General features: G+C 38.9%; 1 protein-coding gene and 1 long non-coding RNA gene across 3 annotated transcripts in view; both read right to left on the bottom strand.

The window, feature by feature from the left end:
- Positions 1–916: 916 nt before the first annotated feature.
- LOC129736403 (uncharacterized) lies at positions 917–12,149 on the bottom strand. Its single transcript, XR_008732955.1, has 2 exons — positions 9,505–12,149; positions 917–1,113 (listed from the first exon to the last, which is right to left on the bottom strand). It is a non-coding gene; the product is annotated as an uncharacterized LOC129736403 (long non-coding RNA).
- Positions 12,150–13,788: 1,639 nt separating this feature from the next.
- Positions 13,789–27,963, bottom strand: part of SNX9 (sorting nexin 9) — a 63,546-nt gene continuing 49,371 nt past the window's right edge. For both annotated transcript variants that reach the window (XM_055713574.1, XM_055713573.1), the window contains exons 13-18: positions 27,109–27,186; positions 21,103–21,179; positions 20,250–20,339; positions 18,720–18,834; positions 17,186–17,277; positions 13,789–15,843 (exon numbers count right to left, since the gene is read on the bottom strand). In XM_055713574.1, the coding sequence (XP_055569549.1) occupies positions 15,796–15,843; positions 17,186–17,277; positions 18,720–18,834; positions 20,250–20,339; positions 21,103–21,179; positions 27,109–27,186 (500 nt within the window). In that variant the 3' untranslated portion in view covers positions 13,789–15,795. The remainder of the gene's footprint in view (positions 15,844–17,185; positions 17,278–18,719; positions 18,835–20,249; positions 20,340–21,102; positions 21,180–27,108; positions 27,187–27,963) is intronic.

The following is a 27,963-nucleotide window of genomic DNA, read 5'->3' as shown; positions in this document are numbered from 1 at the left end:
GTCTGGAGATCATCATCAGAAGAACAAAAGGGGTGATACAAACCTGAGTTTAACAGAACTGGGGAGAGCAGGGTATATTGGGCTTAGCTGTCTGTGACCTGTCTGGAAGTGCTGTGTGAACCCCATATCCTAGACTTTGGGGCACAGAATATCTGAGTGTCCCCTTGCCTGTCTTTATGTGCTATTGAGTGACCTGGTGGTCTTTGCAATCTGGGACTCTTGTACAAAAAGCTTTGCTAATACACAGTAAACAAAAAACCTAAAAAATATCTGTCTGTGTCCAGTATTATGCTACTGGAAGCAATATTAATTTTTTTAAAGATCTGAAATCAAGTATAAAAGCTTACTTATGATGGCATTCCCTGGAGATTTCTGGCCACTTGCACATAGCCTCAGTGGTCACAAATTCCTCAGGAAATGTGTGTGCCCACAAGGTCATTGAAAACATGGTTTTGGTTTTGCCTTTTATGAGAAGCTTTTGACTTCAGTAAGTAAAGAAGAAATAGGGGAAATGCCTCAGCATAGCTTTTCCTGCACATGACATTCAAAACAACTAGTAACTGCTGCTAATATGCAAAGCCTTTTATTGTTTTCACATTTTTTAATTAATATTAGAATCACTTTTATTTAAAGCTGAATTTGCCACAGACAATCATTTACAACATCTGTAGGCTAAAGAGCTCAAAATACTGCTCTGAAAGTAGCTGTGGGTTTTAAATGCCACCTCAACACTCACAGTGAAATTGAGAGAAGAGCTTTCTATTCTAGTTGACACTGGTCTTGACTGCGAAGAACTTTGTGTACAAAAGACATCTGGTACTTCATTACAGAGACAGTCTGATACACTTTGATCTAGGTCACTGTTTCTCAAAAAGGTCAACAGCATTTCCTTAAAAATAACTCGGAAAAGCGTAAGAAAAGTGATAAATTAATATGCTTTATTTGTGTGGTTAGATTTTGACAAAGAACATGTGACTTTGCCATGAGTGTAAGAGGAGTGATGCAGAGACAATTTCTTTGCTTAAGCCAGTGACAGTATTTTCAACTTTCCACTCCTATTTACAATTTTTCCTGACGAGCTCCCATTATTCCTTGCCCTTGTGGTCTGTGGTCCTTAGAACTGAAAAAAGAAACTTTTAATGCTAATATTTCTGTATCAGTATTACTATTTAACCGATTGTTTGGAAGGGAGAAGGGTGGGCTAATAAAGCAGACCTGAGCTTCCAGTTCAGCAGGACACTAAAACATATGCCTAACTTCATCAGTAACCTAATTCTCACAGCTTCTCGCTTGGATGAGACTTCTGAAGTGAATAAATAGTGTGGGTTCAGCTGCTAAAGGTGGCTGGACTGGAAGCCAACTGGCTTTAGGTCCAGACTGAGTCAGGGCCTACCTGGCTGCAGGCTGCATCTCCAGATTGGCAGAAGTTTGGGCTGTGAATTCAAGCTCTGAACATGTACCAGAAGTGGCTGAGAGATGCTCTAGTGGCGTGCTAACTGTTTTATAAATGCTGCTAATGAAAAATTGCGTTTGAAGTGTTGTTGGGAGGTCAGTGGAATTTCCCTCCTCCTCTTCAACGTATATTTTAACTGTGTGCACTAAATGAGACATCCATCTAGAGAGACAGATTGACTGCATTCCCAGATAGTAGCCTTTTCTTATTAAGAGACTATTTTCAGTAACAGCAGCTGCTTTAAAGCTTAACTTTCTTCATCGCAAAACTATGTGCAGATGAGCAGCATTAGTCAGATGGTGTTTATTTAGGCAGTAATAGTGACCAGACAAGCAGATATAATTTTTATTCTTTCTTCCAGACTGACATGATTAATTGTAGGTATTCCTCTCTCATGCTCAAAGGACTAGGAAGCCACAGAGTTTTCCACTGCTTCTTGCCTAATTTTCTGGAACTCCTGATAGAAAGCAAAAATGCTTAATAAAATACAAAGTAAATTAAACTGCTTAATATCTTACACAGGCAGAGATGCAGCATGTGCATCGGCAGTTTTTCTCAGTGAGCATGTGCCTTTTCTTATCTCCTGACAAATTGTGCACACCTGTGTTGAACATCGAAAAGCAGGGAGTCATGATTACCCCATATCAAGGGATATGGTTTTGATGAGGCAAAAAAGGCCTTCATCTTGTCCATGAATCAACTATGAAGAAAATTCCAGAAAGAGGCAATCCCAGATTGCCTGTTGTAGCATTTCTCTAGTATATAGTGGTTACCATTGTCACAGACAGGGTACTGGAAAAGACTGCAGCAAAGTCATTCCTAATTTCATTCCTAAATAAGAATTGAACTATTCTGTTGATGCTCCATATTTGTAAGAAGTTTTCCTGGTTGTTCAGAACCTGTGAGTTTCATTGTCTGTTGAGATGTTCTAGCTAGCCAGACAGAAACAGATGAATACAAGGGTAGGAAATGCAAGAATAGAACAGAAAGCTGATTATGATACAAAATATGAACCTGAAGCTAAATAATTTAAAAGAATAAAACCCACCCTTGCATTTCTTAGATTATCCAAGTTGTACAGAAATTGGAAAAGTTGAGGAGAAAATGCAGCCTGTCAAGTCACAGCAGGGTTTCATATATATCTGTATAATTTTGATGGTGCAGTTCACTTTATTTATTGAGGAAAATTGTTAGCTTCTGATTCCTCTTACTATGATTCATTTGTAAATGGATTCTGTTCACATAAAAATCTTTAGTTATGTTGTTCTTGAGTCTGTATTGGGTAATACAGACTACACATGAGGAACAAAAGGAGCAGATAGAGTAGATGAGACCTATAATGAGGAATTTAACAATGAGGGGTGGGAAGAGAGGGCAAGGAGAATGGAGTTTCCATGCTCAATTCCTAATTCTAATTCATGTTAATTTATTTGAAGCTTCTTGTACTAAAGTCTGCCCTCAGTGTAATCAGACATTCAAGGGAGAATATCTTCTATGGAGTTTCAGCATGTAAGCATATAGTGGGAGTTGTTTGGACACTCATAAGGATAATGGAGCATGTTAACTGAGTTTATTTTCAGTGCTGGCGATATACAGTTGTAGCATTTTGTAATAGGATTTTGTTAGATGAGCACATGTTCTGTGTTCACCGAAATGCATATATAAAACCAAAGGAGGCTGGTATTTTAAAGCAGTCTCACATGCCAGTTCTTTTTTTCTTGCATACATAACACAAAGCTAAAGCAAAAATAAAGTTTTTTGTGAACATAAGTGAATGCTGGACACAACCTATCCATGTAAAGGTTTCAGATACAAAAAAGAGATAACAAAAATAGAGTGCTCTACTTGGAGAGCACCACTTTAATACAATCAAATCATGACATCAATGGGTTTTCAGAAACTAAGTGCTTCCCTTCAGAAACATGAATTTGTAACAAAAGCACATGAAATCACTGCTTTCCAAAAGAAAGAACTAACTTTAGAGAACACAAGGGGCAAAATTTATTGCTGTTCTTTGACTCATTTCATCTTGTGTAAATCAATATATTATCAGCATTTTACTTTTTCATACTTTTCTTCAGGATTTCATAGGTCTTTAAACACAGCATATGGCAGCAGTAATCTGTGCCACTACCCTGGTGAAACACAACCACTATCTAGCAACCAGTACCACCACCCTACATCTACTGAGAAAAGGAGCCTTATATCTCTGTAATGAGTAGGTTAATTTCTGAACCCTGGTTCTTTATATATAAGTTCCATGGGAAACATTCCCTAGGTGTAAGATTCAGGATTCATTTGCTGCATCTTTCTTAAGATACAGAATTTCTAGCTTTTACCTTTGATAATGGACCACTTGTATGCCAGATATTAACCCACATCAAAAAAAGCCATGTATTCAGTCACCCTCTCAAAGCAACCCAAACTGTCTTGCATGCATAGATTTGTTCTTCTGTTATCACACGTCAGTATTTTTTCCATTTTAGTTGCATCCAATACAACATATGTGGTGCTTTTAAATTGAGGTTAGGCTTGTTTATCTCATTTCATTTTATAAACAGATGCTTTGCAGTAGAGCATTTCTCATGTTCTAGAAAGCCCTGCCCATTAATTTTCAGATTTAGGAGGGGTTTCAGACCAAAGAGCAAGGGAGCAAAAGGCAGTGTAATAACATGCTTCCATGAAGGAATGGGAACATACTTGTTTACATGGAAGACTGAGGGTTTGGGGTTTTTTTTAACTGCTTTCGTAAATTTTGAAAAATCTTGTAGAAATAGCATTGGGTGATAATCTCAGGTGTTCCTTTTCTCAGCAGCTTTATAACAAGATGACTTAGACCAACTAGTTTGAAAAGTCCCGTGAATATGAACTAGTTCAAATCAGAATAGTTAATGGAGTTCCTCAGTACAACACCAGCCATGAACTGGAAAAGGGTAAAGAAAAACTGAAACAGTAAAGTAGAGAAAACTGGATGAGGAGTCAAGCTATTTCACAGCTCCATAATTTATGGTGAACGTGGAGTGAATAACATATGTTTTTCTTGAAAGGAAAGGAGGATTGTAGAATGAAGTGTTACCTCTGTCAGTGCTGCTGTAAAGGGGTAGCTGATGAAACAGCACAGAGTGTGTGAATGAGGAGAACAGACCAGAAAAGAAAAGGACTGAGGAAATACCATGGTTTAAAGTTATTTGAACAACCGTTTTGGGATGTTACATTATTCTTAATGCACCAATTAAATCCATGGACTATGTGCATGTACAAGTAAAAATAGGTAGGCTTCCATTCTGCTTGCTAGTCAATATTTGGGTTTTGACAGTTTGACTTGTTTATTTAGGTGGGCCATTCTCCTTCACTAAAACAAGATTTTGCATTGCTTTTACAAAAAGAATTGCCTGTACCTCTAACCCATGCCATATCTACTATTAACGTAGAAACAATTATGGGGTTTGAGATTGATTAAGAATGACGTGTTCCCACCCAGGGTGCAGGTGGTTTAGACTTCCCTGTGCCTGTAGCCTTCATGCAATCCCTGCTAGCCTGGGGATTGGTCATGGCACGCATAGCAAAAATGATTAGTCCACATAGATAAGTAGGCTAGTCTAGCGCTTGGTGGCCCTGCTGATTAAAAGTTACAGCAATTAGAGCTAAACTCATTTGCAGGCTACTACATTTTTTTTTTCTCCAAATGTGCGGGAATGGAGGAGCTCAAAAATTATCATGGTGGAAGTGGGGTGAGAAACCACTTTTCCCTCTAGTCTGCACTCCATCCCTAGGACATTTCCTCACTTTTGGTAGCAGCCACACCATTACAGGTACGCCAGCAGCACCCAGGCAGGCTGGTGTAAATGGGAAGGGGTGAACACAGAGCACAGGCAGGCAAAAATAATCTCAGCAGCTTGGTAAAGCAGGGATGGTGGTGGTGATGGAAAGACTGTGTGTGGGTGTGGCTGCAAAAGCTCAGCAAAGCTGTGGATTTTGGGGGAAGCCAGCTCCTGGGGTGTGAAAATTAGTGCCACACAAAACTAACTTTGGAGGGCAGGGGAAGCTGGAGTATGACACCAGTGCTCATGTTTTCCCCTCTGTTTGAAGTCAAAAGCAACAGCCCTACTTCTGTCACACACCCAGTCTGTCATTCACCTCGTGCAACGTGTTTGCTGCTGTTTTCATTAATTCTGCTTCATTAGCTATTTGGATTGCCTTCCTTGCTGCCCTCATCACCAACTTTATTTTCTCTTCCTTATGCTCCCATTACCCTTCCTCTTCTTTTTCCCTCTCCCTCCCTTCTCCCTGCTTTGTTCTCTGACACTTTTTGCCCAACTGGTCCGCTGATGGTTAGTTTCTGTTATTAGTGATCTTCATGCATAGGGAGAGTTACTGCTTGATTATCCCTGCAATCACTTCCTGTGTCTTTTAAAAAGATGGGTGCAATGACAGCTTTCCTGTGCTCTTCTTAGAGAGTAGCTACCTTGAATAATATTCCCTGCATATTTTAGTAAGAGTTCAGCTGAATTCTCTCTTTACTCCTTCCAGAAATTTGAAATAGACTTTGTCTTGTCCTGGAGATTTATTGCAAACTACATGGAGGGGGCAGAACTGGTGCAGATCTTTTCCACATGGAAACACAGATGTTCCTAGCATGCCTGAATGAAAGCAGAGATGCTCTCATTCAGCTTAAAAATGCCTCTTAGAAGACAGAGTAAACAAACTCAGTTTAATTCTAGAAGCTGCCACTGAGAAGGCTGCCCTCATGGGTGGATGGGCCAACATATTGCAGAGAAACCATTATAAAATGACTACTTTTAAGCAATCTGCTACCTTAAAAGACAGATCTATGCACATTGACTAGACTTAATAGATTAATATATTTTTTATGATCATCTGCAATATTGCCTAGTGCTGGCTATTGAGTTTAACTTAGTGGTGGCTGGAGTCCCACAGGAGAAAACACTCAAGGTATCCTGGGGCAGATTTCCAGGGCTGTTTACTCACTGTGTGAGAAGCCAGCTATACTCACACCTTCTCTGTGCCTTCAGGGCCACCAGCCCTCTAGCACAGCCTTTTTTGGCAAAGCACAGAGCAGAACCAACACACATTGTAAGATCTTAGCAGGCTCTGCACAGGGCCAGACAAGGTGTCATTACATCCTGGGGTCAAGGGGGAACTGGAAAGCAGCAGTGCACATCTGTCTTGTCTTTCTCCATGCTGTAGAAGAGTTTATCACCAGACCTGTGTGCTGCGCACACACCTGGAGCCAGCCAGGGTTCAGCAGTGGACCTGAGCTCATTACCGCTCTCTGGCTCCACAGCAGTGAGAAACAGCCCAGAGACCATGTACAGCTCCATGGTGCTGTCTGTGCAGCTGCAGGTGTTCGTGCAAGCTCCCTTGCAACAGCCCAATACAATGTTAGTTGGTTGGGTTTTGGTTTTTTCCATGACACAAAATCCCCTTCAGGAAGGGCTGGTATACTTTACTATTAAAAAATTACTTAAGGCCACTAGTCATTTTTACTAGATACTAACACTAAATAATTACAACGTAAGCCTAGCAGCTCACTTGGAGGGGAGCTGTGTCAGACAGCACCCACAAACACAGCTTTTCTGAACTCTTGCTCTAGGAGCAGATCAAACCCTCAATCCCCTCTGAAGCCCCTGCTGCTCCTGCAAGTTGCCCTTTTCTCATGCTGATTTTACGCCACATTCAAATAGATCCAACTCCTGTAGCCATCCTGCAGACATTTTACAGTACAGCAGCCTTTGGATAGCAACCTCCTCTTAGTGATGGCAAATTTGGTTTAAATTTTGGAAGATTTTCATAAACACTTGCATTGTGATTTTTTGGGGGGTTTTGTTGTTGTTGTTTCCTTTCTGCCAAGCATTAAGACTGCGTTTATAACCAGATAGACTGGCAGTAGTTGTTACACCAGTAAAGTTTACTCCCAAGTAAGCATAAACATGCTAATGCTAGGGAAGGGATGTTCTGTACCTACCTCTTTCCCAAAACTTTGTCTTGGAGAAAAACAAGCAAGCAAACAAACAAGCAAGCCCTTGCTTAAGTTTGGTAGGTGTGATTTGGCCAGAAATGTCACTACTTAAACAGGGAAGACAAATGAAGGTTCCTTACTTCTCCACTTTCTTTGCTAGCATAATGAGTCCTGAGCAGTGCGGTCCTGGTGAGCGCAATCAGAAGGGAACCTGCTGGGGCAGCGTCAAGCTCAGCAACTCCATCCGAACAGCAAGCAGCCCATTTTATATTTTGCTACTATATTGCTACAGATGCTGTGTTTAACTTTTCATTCACTTATCTTCCAGCTGCCGAGTTTTTAAACCAAATATTTACTGAGCTTAAAAATACTGGTCAACAATTAGAAAGCTGTCCCTCATCCTTGTATAGCCCTCACTATTGAGGCACCTTCTCCTTTGGAAATAGTTTGACTTGGTGAATTGTATTATTGGATGCACCAAACTTGACAAGATCCAGTGTCTGGCTTTGAAAAAAATTTGATTAAAAATAATAATATAAATAGATGAACATTGGATAAACAGTGGTGCACTCTTGTTTTGGGCTACTGAAGGTCTGCGTTTCCAGCATATCATTGGACATTATAGTGGCAGATTTATTTTTTTTTTTAAAAGATTAAAAAAAAAAGATGGGATTTTCACATAAACATTTTAAGGGGCTTTAAGAAATGCCAGTAGATATTTCAGATCCCTAGTACAGTTGTGAGCGCTGGTAGTATCATGAGGGGATGCCATCCTATCCAAAGCCCTGCAGACAGTCTTACGGAATGGCAAGAACATACTAGCAATGACATCCTCCTGCCCTAGCAGGAGATGCAGTCTGAGAGATGCCAACGAAATGAATACAGTGCAATTTATGTTAGGAGTGTAATAAATTTTGCTGGGTCCAGAAAGGTCTAGATGAGCAGGCAATGCACAAAGATCACATAGCAGCAGGGAGATACTCTTTCCCCAAAATGTGAAGCAGAGAAGTAAGCACAATAAAGAGATGCATTTAATCTCTTAATTTAATAAGATTAAGAGATTAAAGTCTATCTAGATTTACAAATATTACAATGAGTTTGTGTTTTGTTGAGCTGTTTGAAATGGCAATGTTATTTGCTAATTATTTTAACATGACTATTGTTCTAAGATAATTCATTGTCCTAGAAACCTCTACCACTTCTGTATACCAAGGACTATAGAGTACAACAGCTAGTACCTCACCTAACCTAATTATCTTGATGTAATTACAGATCTGAAAGAAGCCTGATAAATACTTAGCTTTTGTATTGGAAGTACTGTTAAATTTAGCATCCAGTTTAATTCACAACTGTCACTTTTTTTTTTTGTTAACAGACTGATTTTCTTCAGATATTCTACTATAAATGGTCACAAATTAAAAGCTTGCCTCTCAATTTATCAGTTTTCAGTCCCTTTACCCTCTCCTTTGGTACTGAAAGGATGAGAGACTGCTCTTCACAGTCCCCATTCTGTAAACTCCAGTCTGATGTCCCACTATTTTCAAGTCTCCTGTGGGTGACCAAATTCACTAGTCATTGAGGCATCATATAATTGCAGGTGGATGTGGGTGGATACTATGACAAGCAATTTAATAGGTACTTCTTGCACGTATCAGAAACTGCGCCATTGTAAACTGTCAGGGGCTCTGGAGTTAGGCATCAGCTGAAGGGTCTGGGGCCAGAGCAGGGCAAAGGAGGAGAAGGAAGCTGGGTAGGGGCCTGGGGATTGCAGTTTTGAATTTAGGTGGATTTCAGCATCAAATTTCTCCCTCAGAATTAGCAGTTGGGTTCCATCCTCAGCCCTCCTACCTTCTTGGCATATGGCAATTCATTTGTCCCTCTTTCCCTGTCAGCAATATACACAGAGAATACTCGCACATCCTGGTACAGGTGTGTGATGGCAAAAGGTACAAATACTTGTCTGTCCGTCCATCCATCCCTCCACTAACGTTTCCTGTGAGGAAGCCTACAGGAAAAATTATGTACATTCAGAGCAGGTTAATTTACTGAAACCAGTAACTGGAAAGCTCACCTGGTGCTTGCTTTCATACTGCTCCCTGATCTTTGCTAGCTCAGGGCAGACATTGTTTGGGGGCAGCAGGAAGCCTGAAGAAACAGTGAGACACCGAAACATCAGACTGCAGCATGCTCCCTTGGCCGGACACCCCCAGGCAGCTGTGTTTCAGTCCCAGGGCACTTGACTTGCTTTGGTTTAGCTAATGTGCAGTGCTCTTCCTCCCCTAAGCTCAGTGCTGTGCTTACAGACACAGCCTTTCTGTTGGTCACCCCCTTCACGTAAATGGGACCGCACAGCCCACTGACTCACTGATCCCAGCTGCTTAAGCTCATCCCTTCTAGGTAGCCCAGCACGAAGGCATTTTCCTAAGAGACATGTTACAGTTGAAATGCATAAGGGCTCCACAGTGTAGTTATTTTTGGCAGGGACCCAACAGCTAAACAAAATTAATGCCACTGCCCATTGCCCATTCTCTCATTGCTTCTTACCTTTGGGTAAATCTTTTCAGGAAATGCTGAAAAGCAATTCAAAACCCTAACAGAGACCTTTAATATTTTTTCCCCCTTTCCAGAGTCACAGACTTTCTCTGCCTTGCCAAGCCCTGCAGGCAATGCCTTTTTTCTACTGCCCCAGCCAAGCCTCTTCTAAGCTGGGCAATGACAAATACTCTTTCCTGTATCCCTCTCTCCTCCCTTCCCCTTTATCGGTTGTTAGATGGTCAAAGAACCTGCCTGGTTACTGATTCACTTGGCAGATCACTTTTCTCAGTTTTACACCTTTCTTCGCAGGCTTGTCATCCCAGAGGGACTGACTCAGCAATCTTAACTAGCACAAATGCTGCACATTCCTATATACATGCATACACATATATCACTTGTCCCCTATTCCTTGCTCTTGGCGAGTCTCTTTGAGAACAGACTAATAACTAAGTAACAGGCTAAATAAGTAACATACAGTTCAAAAGAAACCAAACCACTACATTTTAAATTTTTTTCAGTCTCCACAATCTTTCTATATTTTCTGTTATTTTTATACTCTTACCTTTTACCATTAGTCTGCTGAGATAACCTCAAACAAGCCTCTGGGAGCTAGCAACTTAATTATAACTTTAAAATTCTACTCCATTATATATTTTTTAGAAAAAATATTTCTTGGAATAACAGTTTGTCAAATCATTTGTTTGTCTGGGGAATGACATTTCAGAAGATAAAAGATACCAAGTGAAGAGTAACAATTTTAGATTTGGATCTACTGAGATTTAATTGCAACAGAAGGCAATGTGAATTAAAAGGGACCTTAAACTGATAAACATGTGCTAAGACAAAGTAAGTTTATTAGCAAATAATATTAAAAACTGAACAGTCTTCAAAGATGCTAATTTTAAGATGAAAATTAAGGGTAGCAAAAGTCTGCTGTTAACAGAAAACAGTAAGTATGAGACACCTTCTTACTTCAGCCCTGACAGAAAAAGATGTCATTTACAACAGGAGAATATAGCCACAGGCCAGAATAAGAGAAGAACTTTGTTTAGTAAACATGAGTCAGCTGGCTTCAGATTGACAGGACTGGTTGAAAGAAACTAATTAAGTCTATCATGAAGCAAACCGCTTTTAACTCTGTAGATCGCAAGAAGCTAGAGTTCAGAAAGTTCAGCAGGAAGGCGGTAGCCATACTAACTGGAATCTGAAGGAAGGCAAAAAAATCACAATAGTTAGGAAAGAATGACCAATTTGGAAAGATTAAAAGGCCCAGATTAAAAATAGGCAAACACATTTTTTACCTTTATAAAACAAGGAAATTATGCCAGTTTAAATTCAGTAACCCAAAGATACTGACTTGTGTCAGCAAAGATCCTGCAAAGATCCCAAAGTCACAACTGACGTACAAAGAGCCAGGGAGGGGGAGGAAGCAAAAAACCAGCTAAGCTAAGTTTGTTGAGAAGAATCCATGTAAACAGTCAAAATAGCCTCCTTTGACTGGAAGATTAGCCTCATTAAAAACAGGGGATACAGAGATGAAACCAGATGGAGTTTAGAAATAATCTTGATAAATTTCTCACATTCAAATCTTAGAGGAAATTCAAGAAAATGTGTTTAAATATGGTGACTATTAGCTAGGCATAAGACAAGTTGAAAACTTATCCTAGAAGTCTATTAAATAATTGCAATGTAATATGAGTTTATTAAAAGCAAAAAAAAACCCCAAACCCTGCATGACCCCAAACTAGGTCTGGGTTGCAAATACAGACAGAACTGAACATTATAAATTAAAAGTGTGGTTGGGAATTATATTTCATTCATGATAGATGCACAGAACTCTACATAAAGTATTTGACCACTGAATGGAAGTTACACAGCTGGGCAGCAACACAGCAGGGCAATATGGGCATTAATACCATAAACTAGCATAGCATAATACCATGAGCTGGCAGCGTAACTCTGTTGGAAAGGCAAGAACTACAATGCTTGTTCTGGCATGTGTGATCAGGACTGGCATAAGCATGAGAACAAATAAGCTTTATGCAGCTAGGGAAGAAAGGTGATATACTTTAACATCAGAAAAGACTTCTAGTATGGGAAAACTATTAGATATGTTGGTTAACTGTTCTAGTTAAAGAAAACCCAAGCTTAGAGGTAGCTTTTTATATGCACACAACTTAAAGGAAAAGCTTTCCTTTACCTACAGCACCTTTTAAGTGCCAACATGCTGGTTTAATGGGAAGCGCTATGCTGGCATGTTGAAGAATCTCCCAAGATTCCAAGAAAATGTGTATTTGTGACTCAGATGTCCTTTAAAATAGTATAGGTAAAACTGGTATCACCACACTACAGGTCAGCCCTATGTTTTAATTCTATGATGTTATTTTTGTTAGGGGCTCTTTAGACAGAAAAAGAATTTTTTTTTTTTTTTTTACTGCCCAAGTGGTTACCTCTCCTGTTCCATACTTGTTTGTTATATCAGTTATTGGTGTTAATTTTATCAGAAGAGTGATAGAACAATTTGGAAAGTATGTAGAGTAGAAAAAACAACAGACTTCAGACCCACACTCAACTCACCTTCCCCTGGTGCATGTTCACACGTCTCAGTGTGAAACACTAAGAAAGGCAGAAGCAGCTGTAGCATGATGTGCTTTGCTTGCTGCAGATGGCTGCATGCCACGAGGCTGCAGAGTACTTCTGGCCAATTCAGATTGGAAAAGTGTCTGGTGTATGTCAAAGGAAACCACAGCACAAGAGATGCATCTCTTTCTTTACAAGGCTGTTAGCCTGAATTATTCTGCTGCACCGAACAAGGCTAATTTTGGTAGCAGTAAAATTGATGTATGTTATTTAATCAGAATCTACAGAATAAAGTGTATGTTATAGTAATACTTTCTCAACTACTTTGTCATAGAAAACAAATTGCTCAGAAATGTAAAAATTTCAGTACTCGTGCAAAGTTAGGCCTAATTATAGCATTTAAGAATACTCTTTCTAATTGCAGTAAACAGTACCCTTCCAAAAACATACCATATATTTCAACACATTCTGCTACTGCACTCTAATCCCATGCAGAATTAACTGCAGGCAAGAAATACAAGTAGCATTCCCCTTTGTATAGCTACATTTTTATTGTGTAAAAAATTAATTTAGTATTTTAGCAGTAATGGAATAAGCAATTATAAATCTAAGGTTAAACCCAACAGTCACTGGGATAATGCCAGTGTTTGGCTCACCCTCGAAGAAAAGCATAAGCCAGGAAAGAGCATTAAGACTTTTATTATGCTCCAGAGATTAATTGTTCAGCTATGACAAACAGAATTCAGGAGGGCATTGCTCAAGTCTTACTTTAACTTGTTATTCTTGTTCTACGACTGCATTTTCAATGTGAAGATTTTCTGTTGCTCCCAACTCACCAACCTAACTATGCCACTACTCATGTCTAATTTTAAAAACTGGTATTAAAGACAATCAAATTTCTATTCTGGGTCAACATGATGCCGACAAAGCCAGGAATACACAGTAGCACTGTGCTCTACTACTTATTTGCAGTCAGGAGGGTTCCATCAACGACAAGCTGGACTGACCTGAATAATGAAAGCTTACAACATATGCAGAGCCTTTGGTGGTTTGCAGTCACTAGCACTATTATACCGTTCAGTTGTGATGCCTGCTTTATGGAAGACAGGTGGATGCTTTCTCATTCCTCAGCTGGCCAGTGTATGTAAGCTGATGAAAAGCTACAAGGAGGATTTGCCTCATACTGCATCACCCTGTTAAAAAGTAACGTGACGATTTCAGAGAAAAAAATAAGATAGTCTGATGGATATACATAAATATTTATTATCAGTTTAACTTCATTTTACTAGAAGTCTTTAAACAGTTTTTCTTTTTTTGCCAAAATGTTGCATCTCTCACATAGTTGCTACTATCATAGCTTTCCTGCACTGGGAATGCACAGCTTACACTTAGACTCCAGAACAATCTATTCAAGATAAAGAACCTTCAACTTCAGTGCATATGGAGCTATTTAAAGATTGCTAAAAAGACCCCCCCCTTTCCCCTCCCAAATTAAGAGTCTGTTACAAAGAGATTTCATTACCAAAAAGTGAATATACAAATGCTAAAAAAATGCTGGCTTGAAAAAGTGATTTCAGAACTTACTGTACACATTGTAACAATTTATTATATAAGCTGCTTCTACATGCAAGCAGATCTTACATTTGGTGTAAAACATTTATACACATTCTTTACAATTTGTACATATTTAAATGGCTGTATCAAACAACACTGCGCTATGGAATTTTGGAAGCAAACAACTAATATTGGGAGGAGAAAAAGACAAGGTTTATAAAACGTGAACAAAACCCATGACACTGAAAAGCATCTAGACTTCGGCTTAGTCTGGTTTGGTTTGGTTTCAGGTTATTCAGGCAGACCCAGATTTTCCTTCTAGCACACAAAAGTAACACCAATGCAAAACAGAATAAGGCAACTAGTCAACCAGCAGACTGTACCCGTCACTTAGAATGGCTTATTGGTAAAATGCCTTTTAATTTTTTTTTTTTTTTTTTGCCAAGATGTTTATTTTCTAGGCACACTAGTAAAAACTGCATTTTGGCTTTCCTGCTTGCTTATGGCATGATATGAACTACTGTAGTTGGTGCCCATTGTGAGAAGGGTTGATGGTGGCTTTTTTGTTTTGAAAAGCCTTGGCCTCAAATGGTATTTCAGTAGTATGAAAGAGGACACTGGGCCACTTGATAAGAGATTATGATCAAAGCACAGAGTTTGTGTGGTAATTAACGATGTTATTCAGTACTTTTGTCACCTTTTAGTTTGCATTAGAAGGTAACAAAAAGTTAACCCAAGCCAACAGCATACCATACTACTACATGAAGACCTGAGGTTAGTTGGAATTTGGGAACTTCTACTAGTTTGGGTTGGATGTGGCAGTGTCCCCTCTGCTGAAACACTTTAAACTGTCAGAGGGGTAAAAGGGAACCTGGGCCTGTACAGCACTGAGGAACACCAGTGCCCTATAGCATAACATCGATCGGCAGGTGTCAAAGTGCTGGTATGGAAAACTGCTTTTCACACCTTCCCAAATGGCTTGTTCCTTGTTTGTACTTTGTCTTCTTAACACAGTGCAGAGCGAGAAAGAGCGAGCCTGACATAAGCTCTGAGATGTTGTGCCACAAGTACAAGATCTAGTTAGAAGAAAAAAGGGAAGAATGAATTATATTTACCAGACGTCATAATGGAAACAGTATGCCATGGCTGCATATGGGAAGCAAAACTTGGAACAAAGTGTTCATTTCATTCTGGAGATTATCATGAACATGTACCAGAAACATACATGAATATAATTCCTCCTGGCTACTGAATCACTAGAGCTGAAATTGAACATAATGAGTATTAAAGACATTTTTCTCAAGCTTATCTGCTTTACCACTTTAAAAAAGGTACAAATTCATAACTGATGTTGATGAAGAGTTTTTGGATGAACATGTGGTGGACACAAACCTGCATGAAGTCCATGGCAACTACCAGTTTGATAATTTAGACCCCTGCAACTGACAGCATTATCTAGCTGTTTTTATTTAAACGATAAAAATGGGAAAGCATTCAGTATAAGGGAACCTTATCTTATGATTTAAGTTGATAAAGTAAATTTTTAAATAATTATTTTTTTCTACAACTGATTCTTGTTGTTAGGGTTTTTTTGGTGGTTCTTGGCTGGCAAAGGCTAACAAGTTTTCATTAGCATTGCCGCCAAATTGGAAAAGCACTTCGGAGTTGTTCTTTATTGTTGACTACTCATTATTTACATCACAGGAAAGCGGCTGAGTGCCTGCCTCAGCTTCTGTGCAATCTGAAACAAAGAAACAGAACACATTAAATATGTAGTCATCTTATACTACACAGATATATGACTGCAGGTTTAGAACTTAAATTAATTGTTCCCTCATTTTCTGAAAAACTGCCGTTTTTACTGCAGATTTTGCGTACGTAGGATTCTCAAAGCATTCCATTATAAAGACTTTTCTTCTCCTATATATACACTTTCTGCCTTTTCCATTTTGTGCTTTCACTGCTCAGGTTGTGTTGAAGAAAGTCCTGTAGGCAGGGCTGTCATCCTGCCTATTAGGTTATCTACACTGCACTATGTAGGAGTGATAGAGGAACAAAGCCAGATTTTTTTGGTGAAATTTATTTCCCTACTGAAACAAGGCCATGCATCAGAACAGAGCTCCTGTGCTCTCTCCCCACAGCTATCACAGTAGCCAGTAATCCCACAGGTGAACATGGATCTGGTTCCTGTACTGGGAAGAATGGACTGGTACAAGGAGACTGGTGAGGCTGCAACCAGAAGAATTGGGATAGACTGGAAAAAAAGACTGAAAGAAGGTAAGGGGAAACCTATGCCTAACCCCATCAGATGTGTCACAGCCAGGTGACCTAATGGGGAACCTGAGTTCTCATCCTAGAGATAGGTCTGCAACCCCACTGAGACCTTCTACTGCTGTGAAGGACAACCAGTTGCTTGTATTACTCCTTTATGTGACAGAAGTCAGGTTCCAGTACAAACTCACATGTTTTACCAGCATATGACATTAGAAAATTTGTTCTTGGGTTTAATTTTTTAAAAAACCACAAGAAATACATGCATAAGAAAAATGTTAAATGAGAACTAAGGCTGTAGATCAAGTGTTCAGAGTTATTGTATCTGATAAGTCACCTAAACCACTCTAGTCCCCCTGGTCTCACACTTGTATACATCCGGCTTTAAATCACAGACCCTTCCCTTTGTCTTCCCATCTATGGGAGGGAAATTTCATTCACATGGTTTTTGCTGTATTCAGTGCAGCAGGTATTTCTTACTGCATATCACTGAACTAAAATTCTTTGTACAAGTACTGGCATTAAAAAAAAAAAAATAATCAAGCTGTCAACAATGTTTCTCAACACTGTTTTCTTCAGGTCTATATGGCATAGTAATGTACATAGGATAGTGTCTATAGGAAAGTATTATTTTCACTCGTTCTTTGGTTTTGTTTTTTTTTTTTGTTTGTTTGTTTTGTTGGGGTTTTTTTTACATGTACAATTCTTCAAAAATCTTCTTTCTGGGAGAGGCTTAAGTACTGCAAGTATTTCTTATGAAAGTAGCAGCACAGCATGTGCCAGGAAAATGGCACTGAAATACTACACCTTACCGTTTCATAAAACTGTGCTTGCTGCTCCAGATACAGACGAATGACACTGTTGTAGTCATAAATCCGGTTACTGTGGAAGTGATTCATCTCAGCTGCAATTAGACCCAGGAGGTAAATTATTTAAAGGAATGCATTCGTAATTAGGAACAGTTTCACTCAGTTCAGGTTAGTTACTGTGCAACAAAGCTTGGTGTCCAGCCCTACCAGCATAGTTACTGTTCTCGTGCTTCCACAACCTGTTTTGCCTGCAGCACTCGAATTGTGATGGAACTGTTCATCAGATTGTTAGGGTGTCCATTACTCATGGCTAAAATAAAAACACTTCCTAGATAAAGCCAGGTTCTTCTTACAATATTGGAGTATACAAAGATTTGATAAAGAATACAACAAGCAGGATTTTCTCCTGCCGAGGTAACTGCTCTTTCCTGAATTGTTTCCAACAGAATTTGGCTAGGATATTCACATTTCCAAGGGTATAGGTATCAAGTTGGAAGCCACAGCTGTAAATATTTAAAATTAAAAAAAAAAAAAAAAAAAAGACACAGCCAGTAGTGTTTGACCCATTCTCGACTGAGGCTGTTTCAGTAAGAACCTGAGAAACAGCGTTACTGAATCCCTAAGACCTTTCACCACTTTCTGCATCTCTTGTCAGATCACAGCTTACGGCTGAAAAGTTAAAATATATTTTGAAATAACAATAGATGGAGAAGAAATATTCTAAGATTGTAAAAGTCATCCTAGAGGTCTATTCCATGTTTACCACTTTTACAGCACAGTCCTCTTGCACCACTGTGACCAGAAAGGGGGTGGGGAGTTTTCTTGTTTGCTTTTAAAATCAATTTTGTGTGCTGCTTTGACTTTGTCCTGTAAAATACCCTTGGCTTTAAGTTAGCTAAAATAGATGCAACTCCGTCAGTGAAGAGTAGTCCCACTGAAGTCAGTAAAAGGATGCACTTAAGGGCTTGATATCCTACAGGACTAAGCCCTGACTCCTCAGTTCCCCAGTTTTTCAAGTGCAGTGTGCTATGTCTTGTATGCACAACATGTCTAACCTACAAAGTTCATTCAAAGAACATTCAGGAAATAAAAATCTTATCCACAAGAACATGAATCTCAACTGGATCATGTCTGACTGAACCGTGAGTCAGAAAAACACTTCTGCACATGATTAACTGCTTCCTGCACCAAGGTCCATGCTTTTTCTTTGCAATATCACTTCATAATGAAAGAATCAGTCTGGGGTGGTGTTTTTGTTTTGTTTTGTTTGATTTTTTGTTTGTTTGGTTTTGTTTTTAAATTGCGTTTCTAAAACCTGTATCTTTTGGAATAGCGACATGAGATTTGAAGGAAAACAATGGGCAAAATAACTGCAATTTTAGGAAAAAATATGCAGGTCACAAACACCCCACCCCCCCACCCAAACAAAAACCAAAAAATCCAGCAAACTGAAACCGAAACACAAACCTAGCTTGTCACTTAAGATATGTCCTTAAAAGGTCTATAACATTGCCATTTAGCCCAACATTTGGTTTACCTTGTAGTGCATAAGCCATGGTGCTCACACGTTTCACCATGTTCTGTTTATCTTGTGGTGTTATTTTACTGGTTGCAACTAATTTATCACTTTCCTTCACTCTTTCTATCGCTCCCTGTAGAAACCAAATGCAGAAAGATAAAAAGTAGATTAAAAGAGTAGTCAACCTAAAGGTCTTTATAGTAGCCTAGAATGCTACTGGCCACATTTTGATCTCGAGCACTATAAACACATATATACACACACACGCCCCGTGCCTGATTCTACCTTCCCATGTTTTCAAGTTTGTCATTTCACTCTATTGCTTTCAAGAGTCCTAACAGCTTACAAAAAGCTACTTCAAACACAGGCATGAACACAGTTACTAGGAATTTGACTTTGGCAGAGGCAATAATACACAAGTATATATACAGAAAGGAAAAAGGACCAAGAGTCAAATCACAGCTGACCAACACAGACATCCAAAAGCCTCAAACTATTTAATATCTGTAGAACCTTACCTGCATATCACACAAGAGAAGACAACAAACTATTTCCCAAGAAACTACAAGTCATTGCAACATGTAACTTTCAGTTCAGGAAAATCCTTGTGTCACAACCAAGTATAAAAAGAAATGCCTCCGCCCTGACAACATATTTGTGCCAAACAATGTTCAAGAGAATCTATTTACACATCACTTGCAGTAGACTTATGTTTCAAGTTTAAAAAAACATTTCTCCTCCTTTTATGGCATTTTCCCCCAAGGATTCTGTGGGATGAGGGACTCTAAGTGTCCTAAAGAAAGAATACACAAACCTGATATGCTTTTATCTTTGTTGCTCTCAGAAGTATGTTCTTGTTTTATACATTTAACACTTCAAGTGGTAAAAAAAATTTACTTGTGTACTTGTTTAATACTTCAAAATTGTTTAGTTTCCTGAAATATGTTACAGCAGGCATGTGAACGTTACACTAGGACCCAAAAAAACCACAAAACCAACACCAGAATATCCAAAACTAGACACAATGGCTAAGTTCATTGTTTTATTATTTGATATCTTTCATATTACAGAGAACAAAGGCGTTGGTTTTTGTTGCTAGTGTTTTTTTGTTTGACTGGTTTTCCCCAGAAAAAAAGTTAAGCCTATTGTCTATTTTTTAATATTAAAGAAACTTCTAGGCAGCACATGATTATTTATCAGTAAGCTAGCCATGTAAGTATACACAAGTTTTCCTACAATACTGGTATGGTTTAGTATCAACTATGTAAAGACTGAAATGCTACAAATTTATGCTACTGCTGTTCATCACATGGGGACATGAAATTAACCTAAGAAAATCACAAAGCTGCTCTCAAATCTTGGATAGCTTCTAGCTTCCCTCCCTTCCAAGTATTTTTTATTTTAAAAGCCAACACCTGTTTCCAGAAACTTTCAGTGTTTCTGGAAGCAGGGGACAGGCTACTGCACAAATGCAGTGTACAACATCACCACTTTTGTTGCTGTAATTTTCCTACTGCTCAGTCCTTAAAAGAAAAAGCCCCCACATACCTTGTGAGCTCCTATGATGTCAGGGAAGCAACCAAGAAATCCCTTATATTCATGATTTGTTTCCATCAGAAAGTGAAGATCTTTCTTCGGCTAATAAACAAAGTATAAGCATTAGTAAAAGTATCTGTGGCATATTAACACCACAGAAAAGAAACTATGCCAAAAAAGGGTGAGTGAAAAAAAGGGAAGGAACAAATAGAAAAAAACCAAACTAAAATCTTAATTGCTTATTGTAAGTTTTTCAAATTTAAAAAGGTCCTTACTAAAATATAAGCTCTTAGAAGTAAGGCACCGAGCACCAGTGATTGGATGCCTCTGTTCTTTGTTTTACTCAACACTAAACTTATGAAGCGAGGGGTTTTGCCTCAGATTTTCACTGAAGGAGTTACCAGTACAATCTCATTACATATAGAGGTATGTACATGCACAGGTGCATCTCCTTAGTTGCTGACCTGGAAAGCTTTTTTCCAAGTTGCTGACTTGGAAAGTTTTAAGAACTTCCACACTCAGGCTTGAGATCAAGAGGATTTGCCTTTTGTATCTTTAGTGAAGGCAGCTCACTAACATCAGAAAACACACACATTTCAAGAGGAAGTAATAATTTTATTATTTTATAAACCATAATGTGAGCTTTCTGATCCAAGAGAAATACCTCCCATCACATCCCCCCTAAGCTGACACATAGTAGAAAAGCAGATGAAAGCACATTTAAAAGTATTAATATTAATTTCATTTAACTCATCTGAAGCATTAGCAGTTATGTTTTAATAGAAAAGAAAAAAAAAAGTCAGAAGTGATCCAAATAGGTGGTATGTTCATACATATTAGGCCAATGCATTCATAATACTCCTACCTGATCTGCTACAAGACTGGCAATTTCTTCATAGGTTTTTCCTGCTTCTGTTATTGCTCCATTGAGATCAGATTCTCCTAAAAGTAAACATCAGTGTTTAAATTACAGTAAGAAACTTGCCTGGATTCAAAGCAAATTTCTAAAATAGCTTCTTTTATTATAATAAACGACTAGGCATCATTTTATAACCAGTAATAATAAAAGTTAGAAAAAAATATGAAAGAATGGAAACTCTGAAGATCTTGAGGAAAACAAATGCGAAAGGGACCACATAAACACTGCTCTACCATAGTATTAGCACTATTCACTTCCACATTTCATATGTAGTTTAACTACACAGGTATTCCCACACACTGGGCAACAGGAAGCCTACCAGAATGGGAGCGAAGGGAGCATGAGAAGGGTGACACTAGAAAATTAACTAACAAAGCCAAAGAGACACCTGTTTTTCTGATTTTTTAGTATATTATTTCCATACCTGATAAGCAGTAAATTCTCCATGATGCCCTATAGAGAAGTGATGCTAGTCCTAAGCTCTCCAATAGGTCAGAAAAAGCAGGAGGTGACCCAAGTAACTTTTTCTTGCCAACAAGCTTTCTAACCCTTTAGGGAACTCTCGGATAATGTTTTCAAGATCTGTAAGAATCTCTGCTTTTGAGAGTGAGTTTCTAACTTTCATCATCATATGAAATAGATCAAATGGCCCCACAAACTACACTTAAAAATACAGACATCACCACAAATCCTAAGCTAGACAACACCACAAGCGCTCATAACACTGTATTTACTAGCAAGACATGGCTATGTGGGACAAAGATGGATACAAGCCTTACATTCTTGTTTTTTTTCATGCCACTTCACCTTCCCAAAACACCACAGGTTTTTTCCATCCTTGTTAGCTTGTCCACAGCACGTAGTCAACAGTACGGAAAGCAAATTGAGGTAGAGAAAGGGGAAGGTATAATTTGCAGGTATCGAATTTTAGTTTAAGAAAGAAGTATTTTTCTCATCCTTTCAGACATGTCTTGATATTAGGCAGCAGTTAGTATTTTATGGACATTTTTGTTTTATTCTGAAGATATTAATCAGTGACTTAATTGAAAATTATCAAACTGATTTAAGTAATGATTAATTTGAACATTAAGTATCTTCTTGTACTACAACATATGGACTAATCTATGTTTGAGATTTATTAGATGGGATTCCTTCATTTTAGCATGTCCTGAAGGAAACAATGTTAACTGCATGTTGCTTCAATTCTAGCAATTGTTTCTTACTTTCCATTAGACTGGTTTCATAAAGCCAAAAGCTTTGTGGGAAAGCTACTGATCCTAAGAACTAGTAAGTCTAGCAACACAGACACTACTAAAGAAAGTTATTTTTCTCCTATTTGAGCCTGTCCAGGTAAAATAAAAATAAAACTAACATGCAACATGGTTTAGTGGTGGACTTGGCATAAAGTTGGACTTTGTGATCTCAGAGGTCTTTTCCAATCTAAATGATTCTACAGTTCTATGAAATCCCATTGTGAGACCTAAGAGATACATAATTCAGAAGGTATCTTCACATTGTTGTAAAACTATAAAAAAAAAATTTCAGGGAGATCAATTTCATTATCTTAGGTAGACAAGTAATTTCATTATTTCAGAATTCCCCACGTCTGCTCAGAAATAACCTTGAAGTAACCACTGCTTAGGCAACTGACTCCTAGATTTTGGGATAAAATATGGTATGGCTCTAATTAGTCAGAAGCCAGGTTGGTCTAGATGTTGCTTTTTTTTCATAATGCCGGAAGACACAATCACTGTTCCTATCTAAGCAAAAAGAAAGAGTACGTATATTTGAGTAGAAAAAGAAAATCCTCTCCTTCTGTACAGAACTCACTCATGAGACCTTCATGGATTGCAGCTTCAAAGAATCTAGACAAATCCTCGCAAAACTGATCCCATTTAATTTGGGGGCAGCAGGGCATACAGCCAGCTGGTAGAGTTTCTACTGTAAGTAGAGGCACTCACACTCTTCCAAAAGTACGACAGGATAGAGTTACAGAATCATTCAGGTTGGAAAAGAGCTTTCAGATCATCAAGTCCAACTGTTAACCCAGCACTGCCAAGTCCACCACTAAAACCATGTCCCAAAGCACCATGTCCCAAAGCACCATTTTTTTAAACGCCTCCAGGAATGGTGATTCCACTACATCCCTGGGTAGCCTGTCCCAATGCTTCAGTGGTATTGATGTTGGTAGCATATTTAAAAGTTGTTCCAGAGATTGGATCCCAACAATAGACAGGCACACAAGTGGTAGAGGAGTATCTCCAGCTCCTCATGCCGCATTCTTTTCTTCTACAATCTCTTTTTCAGGTAGTGCTACAGCAGCCTTAAAAAGTCAGATTTCATTTCTCACCTGCCACAGCCTCCAAGTTCTAACGTACATTATCAGCAGCGACATGCCCTGCTCAGTCAGTCACTCCCTCCCTACACCAGACCACCTTGTCAGGAGGTACCACATACAACCCACATGCTTTAATTCCAGCAGCAGATTGCTCCCAATCACTGTTGTCAGCCCAGGGTTTGGTTGGAGTTTTGTGACTTGGACAGGGCTGTTTCTAGCATTCTCAGCTTCTGAACCAATGCAAAGCTTCTTAACTCCAGCTGTGAAAGCTGAGCTGGGTCCCAGTGCAAAGATATACCAGTATGCCAGGTGCTCTTTAATCAATGGAAAAACAGAAAGCCCCACATGCTGCTGACATTTTAAACAAAATTAGGGCCGTGTGCAGTACATACATCCCCATGAGAAACAGAGGGCTTAAAAGCAATCACTGAAGGGGTAAAAAGACCAGTCAAACTGGCCAGTAATACTCTACAGATATTTTTAACCTGACTACAAGGAGAAAATGGTATTTTCATTGATTCAAAGGCTTGCATGCTGACATAGAGAGATGAAGGAAGATGTAAAACTACAAGGAGTCTTTTGGAGGTGTTTAGCAGAGCATCTCTTAGCAGTTCAACTGGTTGGTAAATGCCAGTGATCGTCACTTCTGATGGACTACACCATGCATATTAACGGAACTTGAGTGAGGCAGCAGAATTTTTTTTTTTTGGCCAAGAAGTGTTTTTGTTTTCTTTTCTCTCAAAGCACATTTTAACAGAATCCAGGAGTAGGAAAAAGATGAAGTTTGATGTACTAGGGAATTACTTGTAGCAACATTCTTCTTGACAGGTACAACTTGGACTGGTAGCGGTTCAGCACAGAAGCAGCTTGGAAGGGAAGACGTGCCTGTTGCTAGCGGGCAGGTAGTGCAACTTCCATGTAACTGCATAACAAAATTTCTGAGGGGTGATGTAGGATTAGGAGATCTTACCAGTTGAATGGCATACCCCAGCCATTCACATTTTCTTAATATAGGACAATGACTTGCCCAGATTTGGCACCACAAAAAAGAAGCCATGCTATTTAAGGCTGTGTTCGCCTAAGAGCATTGCATGATGCAATAAGATAGGCAACGTAATGTCAGGCTGCAAGACACTTCTGGGCATACTCTGCAATTGTCAATATGCTTTTTGGGACCAGGATCATACTTTCCAAGTACACGTTCTTAAAACAAATCAGACTGTAAATAAGCCTATGGCCAAGGTAAATGAGAACCTCTCAATGTGTCCTTAAGTTTTAAAAGGTACCCTTGCCTCTGAAAATACTGGGGACAGATTCCTAATATGCACTGTGGCTGGAAACTAATTGATAAGGCTCATTCTGCGGCATAAGAAAGAGAGCTTGAGTGAGTCAGATCAATGAGTGTGTCTTGCCTGGTGCTATCTTAAACATTTTCGGCTGGAAATCAGAAAAGGCAGGAAACATTCACTACACATAAGGCTTCATAGAGCAAGCAGGCAGCACTGATGAAAGAGGTAAGGACAGCAGGTACATCCATCCCATCCTAACTCTGCAAATGAATCAACTAACAATGTATTCAGTGTGCCAGAAGTCAGCTACCAGTAGCTGGAAATGTTCATGTCATCAAATCAGTTGTTGCAAACTTCAGTGGCCTGATATGCTTAAAATTTCCACAACTTGAATATTAAAAAAAAAAGGAAGAAAAAAAAGAAAAAAAAAGGATGATGAAGAGATTCATCTCCCAACAGAAACTGAACTGAGTGCCTTTAAGCATGCTGAAGGAGGCATTCCTTTATATCATCAGTCCAGAAAAATCATACCCCATACCCAGCCTAGCTAGTACTTCATTTGAAGAAACACGCCTTCTTTTAAACACTGAGATCAGGAAAGCCGCATCCTATGGGTTTAAATCCAGGTGCTTAAAGCTCTTGCACAGAGTCTGCTTAAACCACAGACCCATACCTGTGGCAACCATCAAATGAAAATGTACACGAACAGCAGGCAGGACAGCAAGGGCAGCAGTGATGAAGACATTTGAAGTAACACGTGCACTGCACTTAATTCTCTCTTCCTGGGAACCCAAATGAAAAAGCAAAGCATCCCATATATTATTAATTCTGAGAAAATACACTGGTGTACCAGTTATTAAAAAGAGTACAACATACAGAATCAGGACAAAGACACCAGTGAGAAGGGCATTTTCCTCAGCAAGATACTAGGGTACAACTGAGCAACCAACCAACCAACCTTGCCTTGCTCCCAAGCATCATGGGATCTACTTTTTCATACCAGTCAAAGATGCTCAAAATCACATTGCAGCTTTCCCTCGTAAGGTCAATCTGCAATTTTGCATCCTAGCTTTAAGCCATATTGTTTTCCCTTTACCCTGGCAAAAGAATGTGTGTTCAAGCAAATTTTAGTCCTTTCTCAAGAATTCTTGCTAGAGATTGTAGCTGACTGCAATTTACAGTTTTCTAACCTATGCTAAGAGCACCTAACTATGCATATCCCTAGCTTGATTCTCACATCCAAAAGTAATGTCTTAGGCAATATGCTATGCTCCAATTCTAAGAAGCAGTCATCCTGTGAAATACAGGACAAAGATGAAACCAAACTACAGGGACAATGCCTATTTCCAGTGTTTCCAGAAGCAGAGAAACTGTGTTTCAGAAGCATTTGCATTTTAATACATGGTTTATGGGGCAAAAAGCTTTAAGACTACAAAGCAAGGGACAGATGAGTAGTCAGAATAAGCACTGGTCAACTAGAAGTCCAAAGATTGAAAGATTTCAGGAAGACTATGCTCTAACATTTAAGGTCTTAGAACAGAGCAATTTTGCTATTAAAGAAAAAAAGAAATTTGACAAGAGAATCTCAGAGAAAATGGACTCAGTAAGCTCCTTCTGGGTTATGAGGTTGTATTTTCCAGTTATCTGGAAGACATCAGCAGAACTTAACATATCAAAGCAGGATTTTAAGTTTGGCCTAAAGACCACATTTTAGGAGAACTGAGCAACTGATGCCCTCCTTTTCCCTCTTCCCTCCCACACTTTCACACCTAACATGACAGGCTCTATTTTAGGGCTCCTGAAGGAGAAGGAAAGGTAAAGGACAAGAAAAGGCTACAGTAGCGAACCCTCCAGCCCACATAATAGTATACCGAAATCTTATAGTTAAGTTTTCCATCCTTATGTGGAGTAGCTCTTTCATGAAGTCACGCAATAGTTCCCTGAAAGATACTGTCAAGGCTGCATTTTCTCCCCTTTCCTTTGATATCACCAAAAAAAAACCCCAAAACCAACCAAACAAAAAATGCTACAGCATGTTTTGTCAGCCAGGTCAGTGTCCAGATTATGTATTAATGAAATCAAGCTAAACTCCACTAACAACAACAACCCACCATGTTTAGACAATGAGAGAAAACGAGATTGCAGACTAGAATATAAACCCCCCATAATATACACAGGGAAACAAGTTTTTAATATTTTTCCAGAATCATGTTTGACATCCAAAGTTCAAAGAGGAAAGCATTAAGATCTTTGGCAAAAAAATGTAGCACGATGTAATTAAAGTATCTTCTGTTAAGTAAAGTACAGATGAAGCTTTAGAAGTACCTTGGTATCCACTAGTGCTGAAGACCAGTGCCAGGCTCTGCAATGCTTTTCCTATCTTCTGGTATTCCTTAGGTAGTGCTGGAAGTGGGAAAAGGATGGGGGAAAAGAGGGAAACAGAAGCAAAAACCCACAAGAGTTAAGTGAGACTAAATCTGCAGCATTTCCAAAACTTGACAGAAGATGTCAAAACCAAATAGGTTTTACATTTCCTCTAGTGAAGCATTTACAGTCATATTCTTACCCCCCACCCTGCTACAGACATTCCAACTGGATAACACAAATGCAATGTGTATTCTTGAAAACCGCAAACAGCTGGGGAAACGGTGTGTGACTACTATTAAAAAAAAACAACAACAAAACTCTCACTGAACTCCTAGCTCAGCCCTCCTATGCATACAGCAAGATTTTTTTCTCCCCCTCACAAGCAGACTTTATCCTCTGGGGGTGGGGGAGAAGAGCTGCGGTTATTAATGAGATCTATTCTCGATATATTTTAAAGTGATATTATTATATTGACCTGAACACCCCTCAAATAATGGATTCTATATTTAAAGGCACTAAACCCCAAGATTATCTAGGGACAAAATCTGATGCAAGTATTTGAATAATAAATTTTTTCATAACCTGTTTAATGAAATGAATGCATAAATTCCTTCCTCACAATTAAGTCAATAAGCTGTGATTTATGAGTGCATTTAGTAGTAACACTTTGAATACCACCACCCCAGAGGCCTAAAAAGAAAAAGCAGGTTTTATATAAGCTACCTATGCTAGCAGAAAAAAACCCACAAGTATATGTGCTTTTTGTTGTTGAAAAAATTGTATTCAGAGGGTACAGTGTCCAGGTAAAGTTTT

Source organism: Falco cherrug, chromosome 6, assembly GCF_023634085.1.
Source record: "Falco cherrug isolate bFalChe1 chromosome 6, bFalChe1.pri, whole genome shotgun sequence".
Lineage (NCBI taxonomy): Eukaryota > Metazoa > Chordata > Aves > Falconiformes > Falconidae > Falco > Falco cherrug.
Note: the sequence above shows the minus strand (reverse complement) of the source record. Positions and strands in the feature narration are given on the sequence as shown.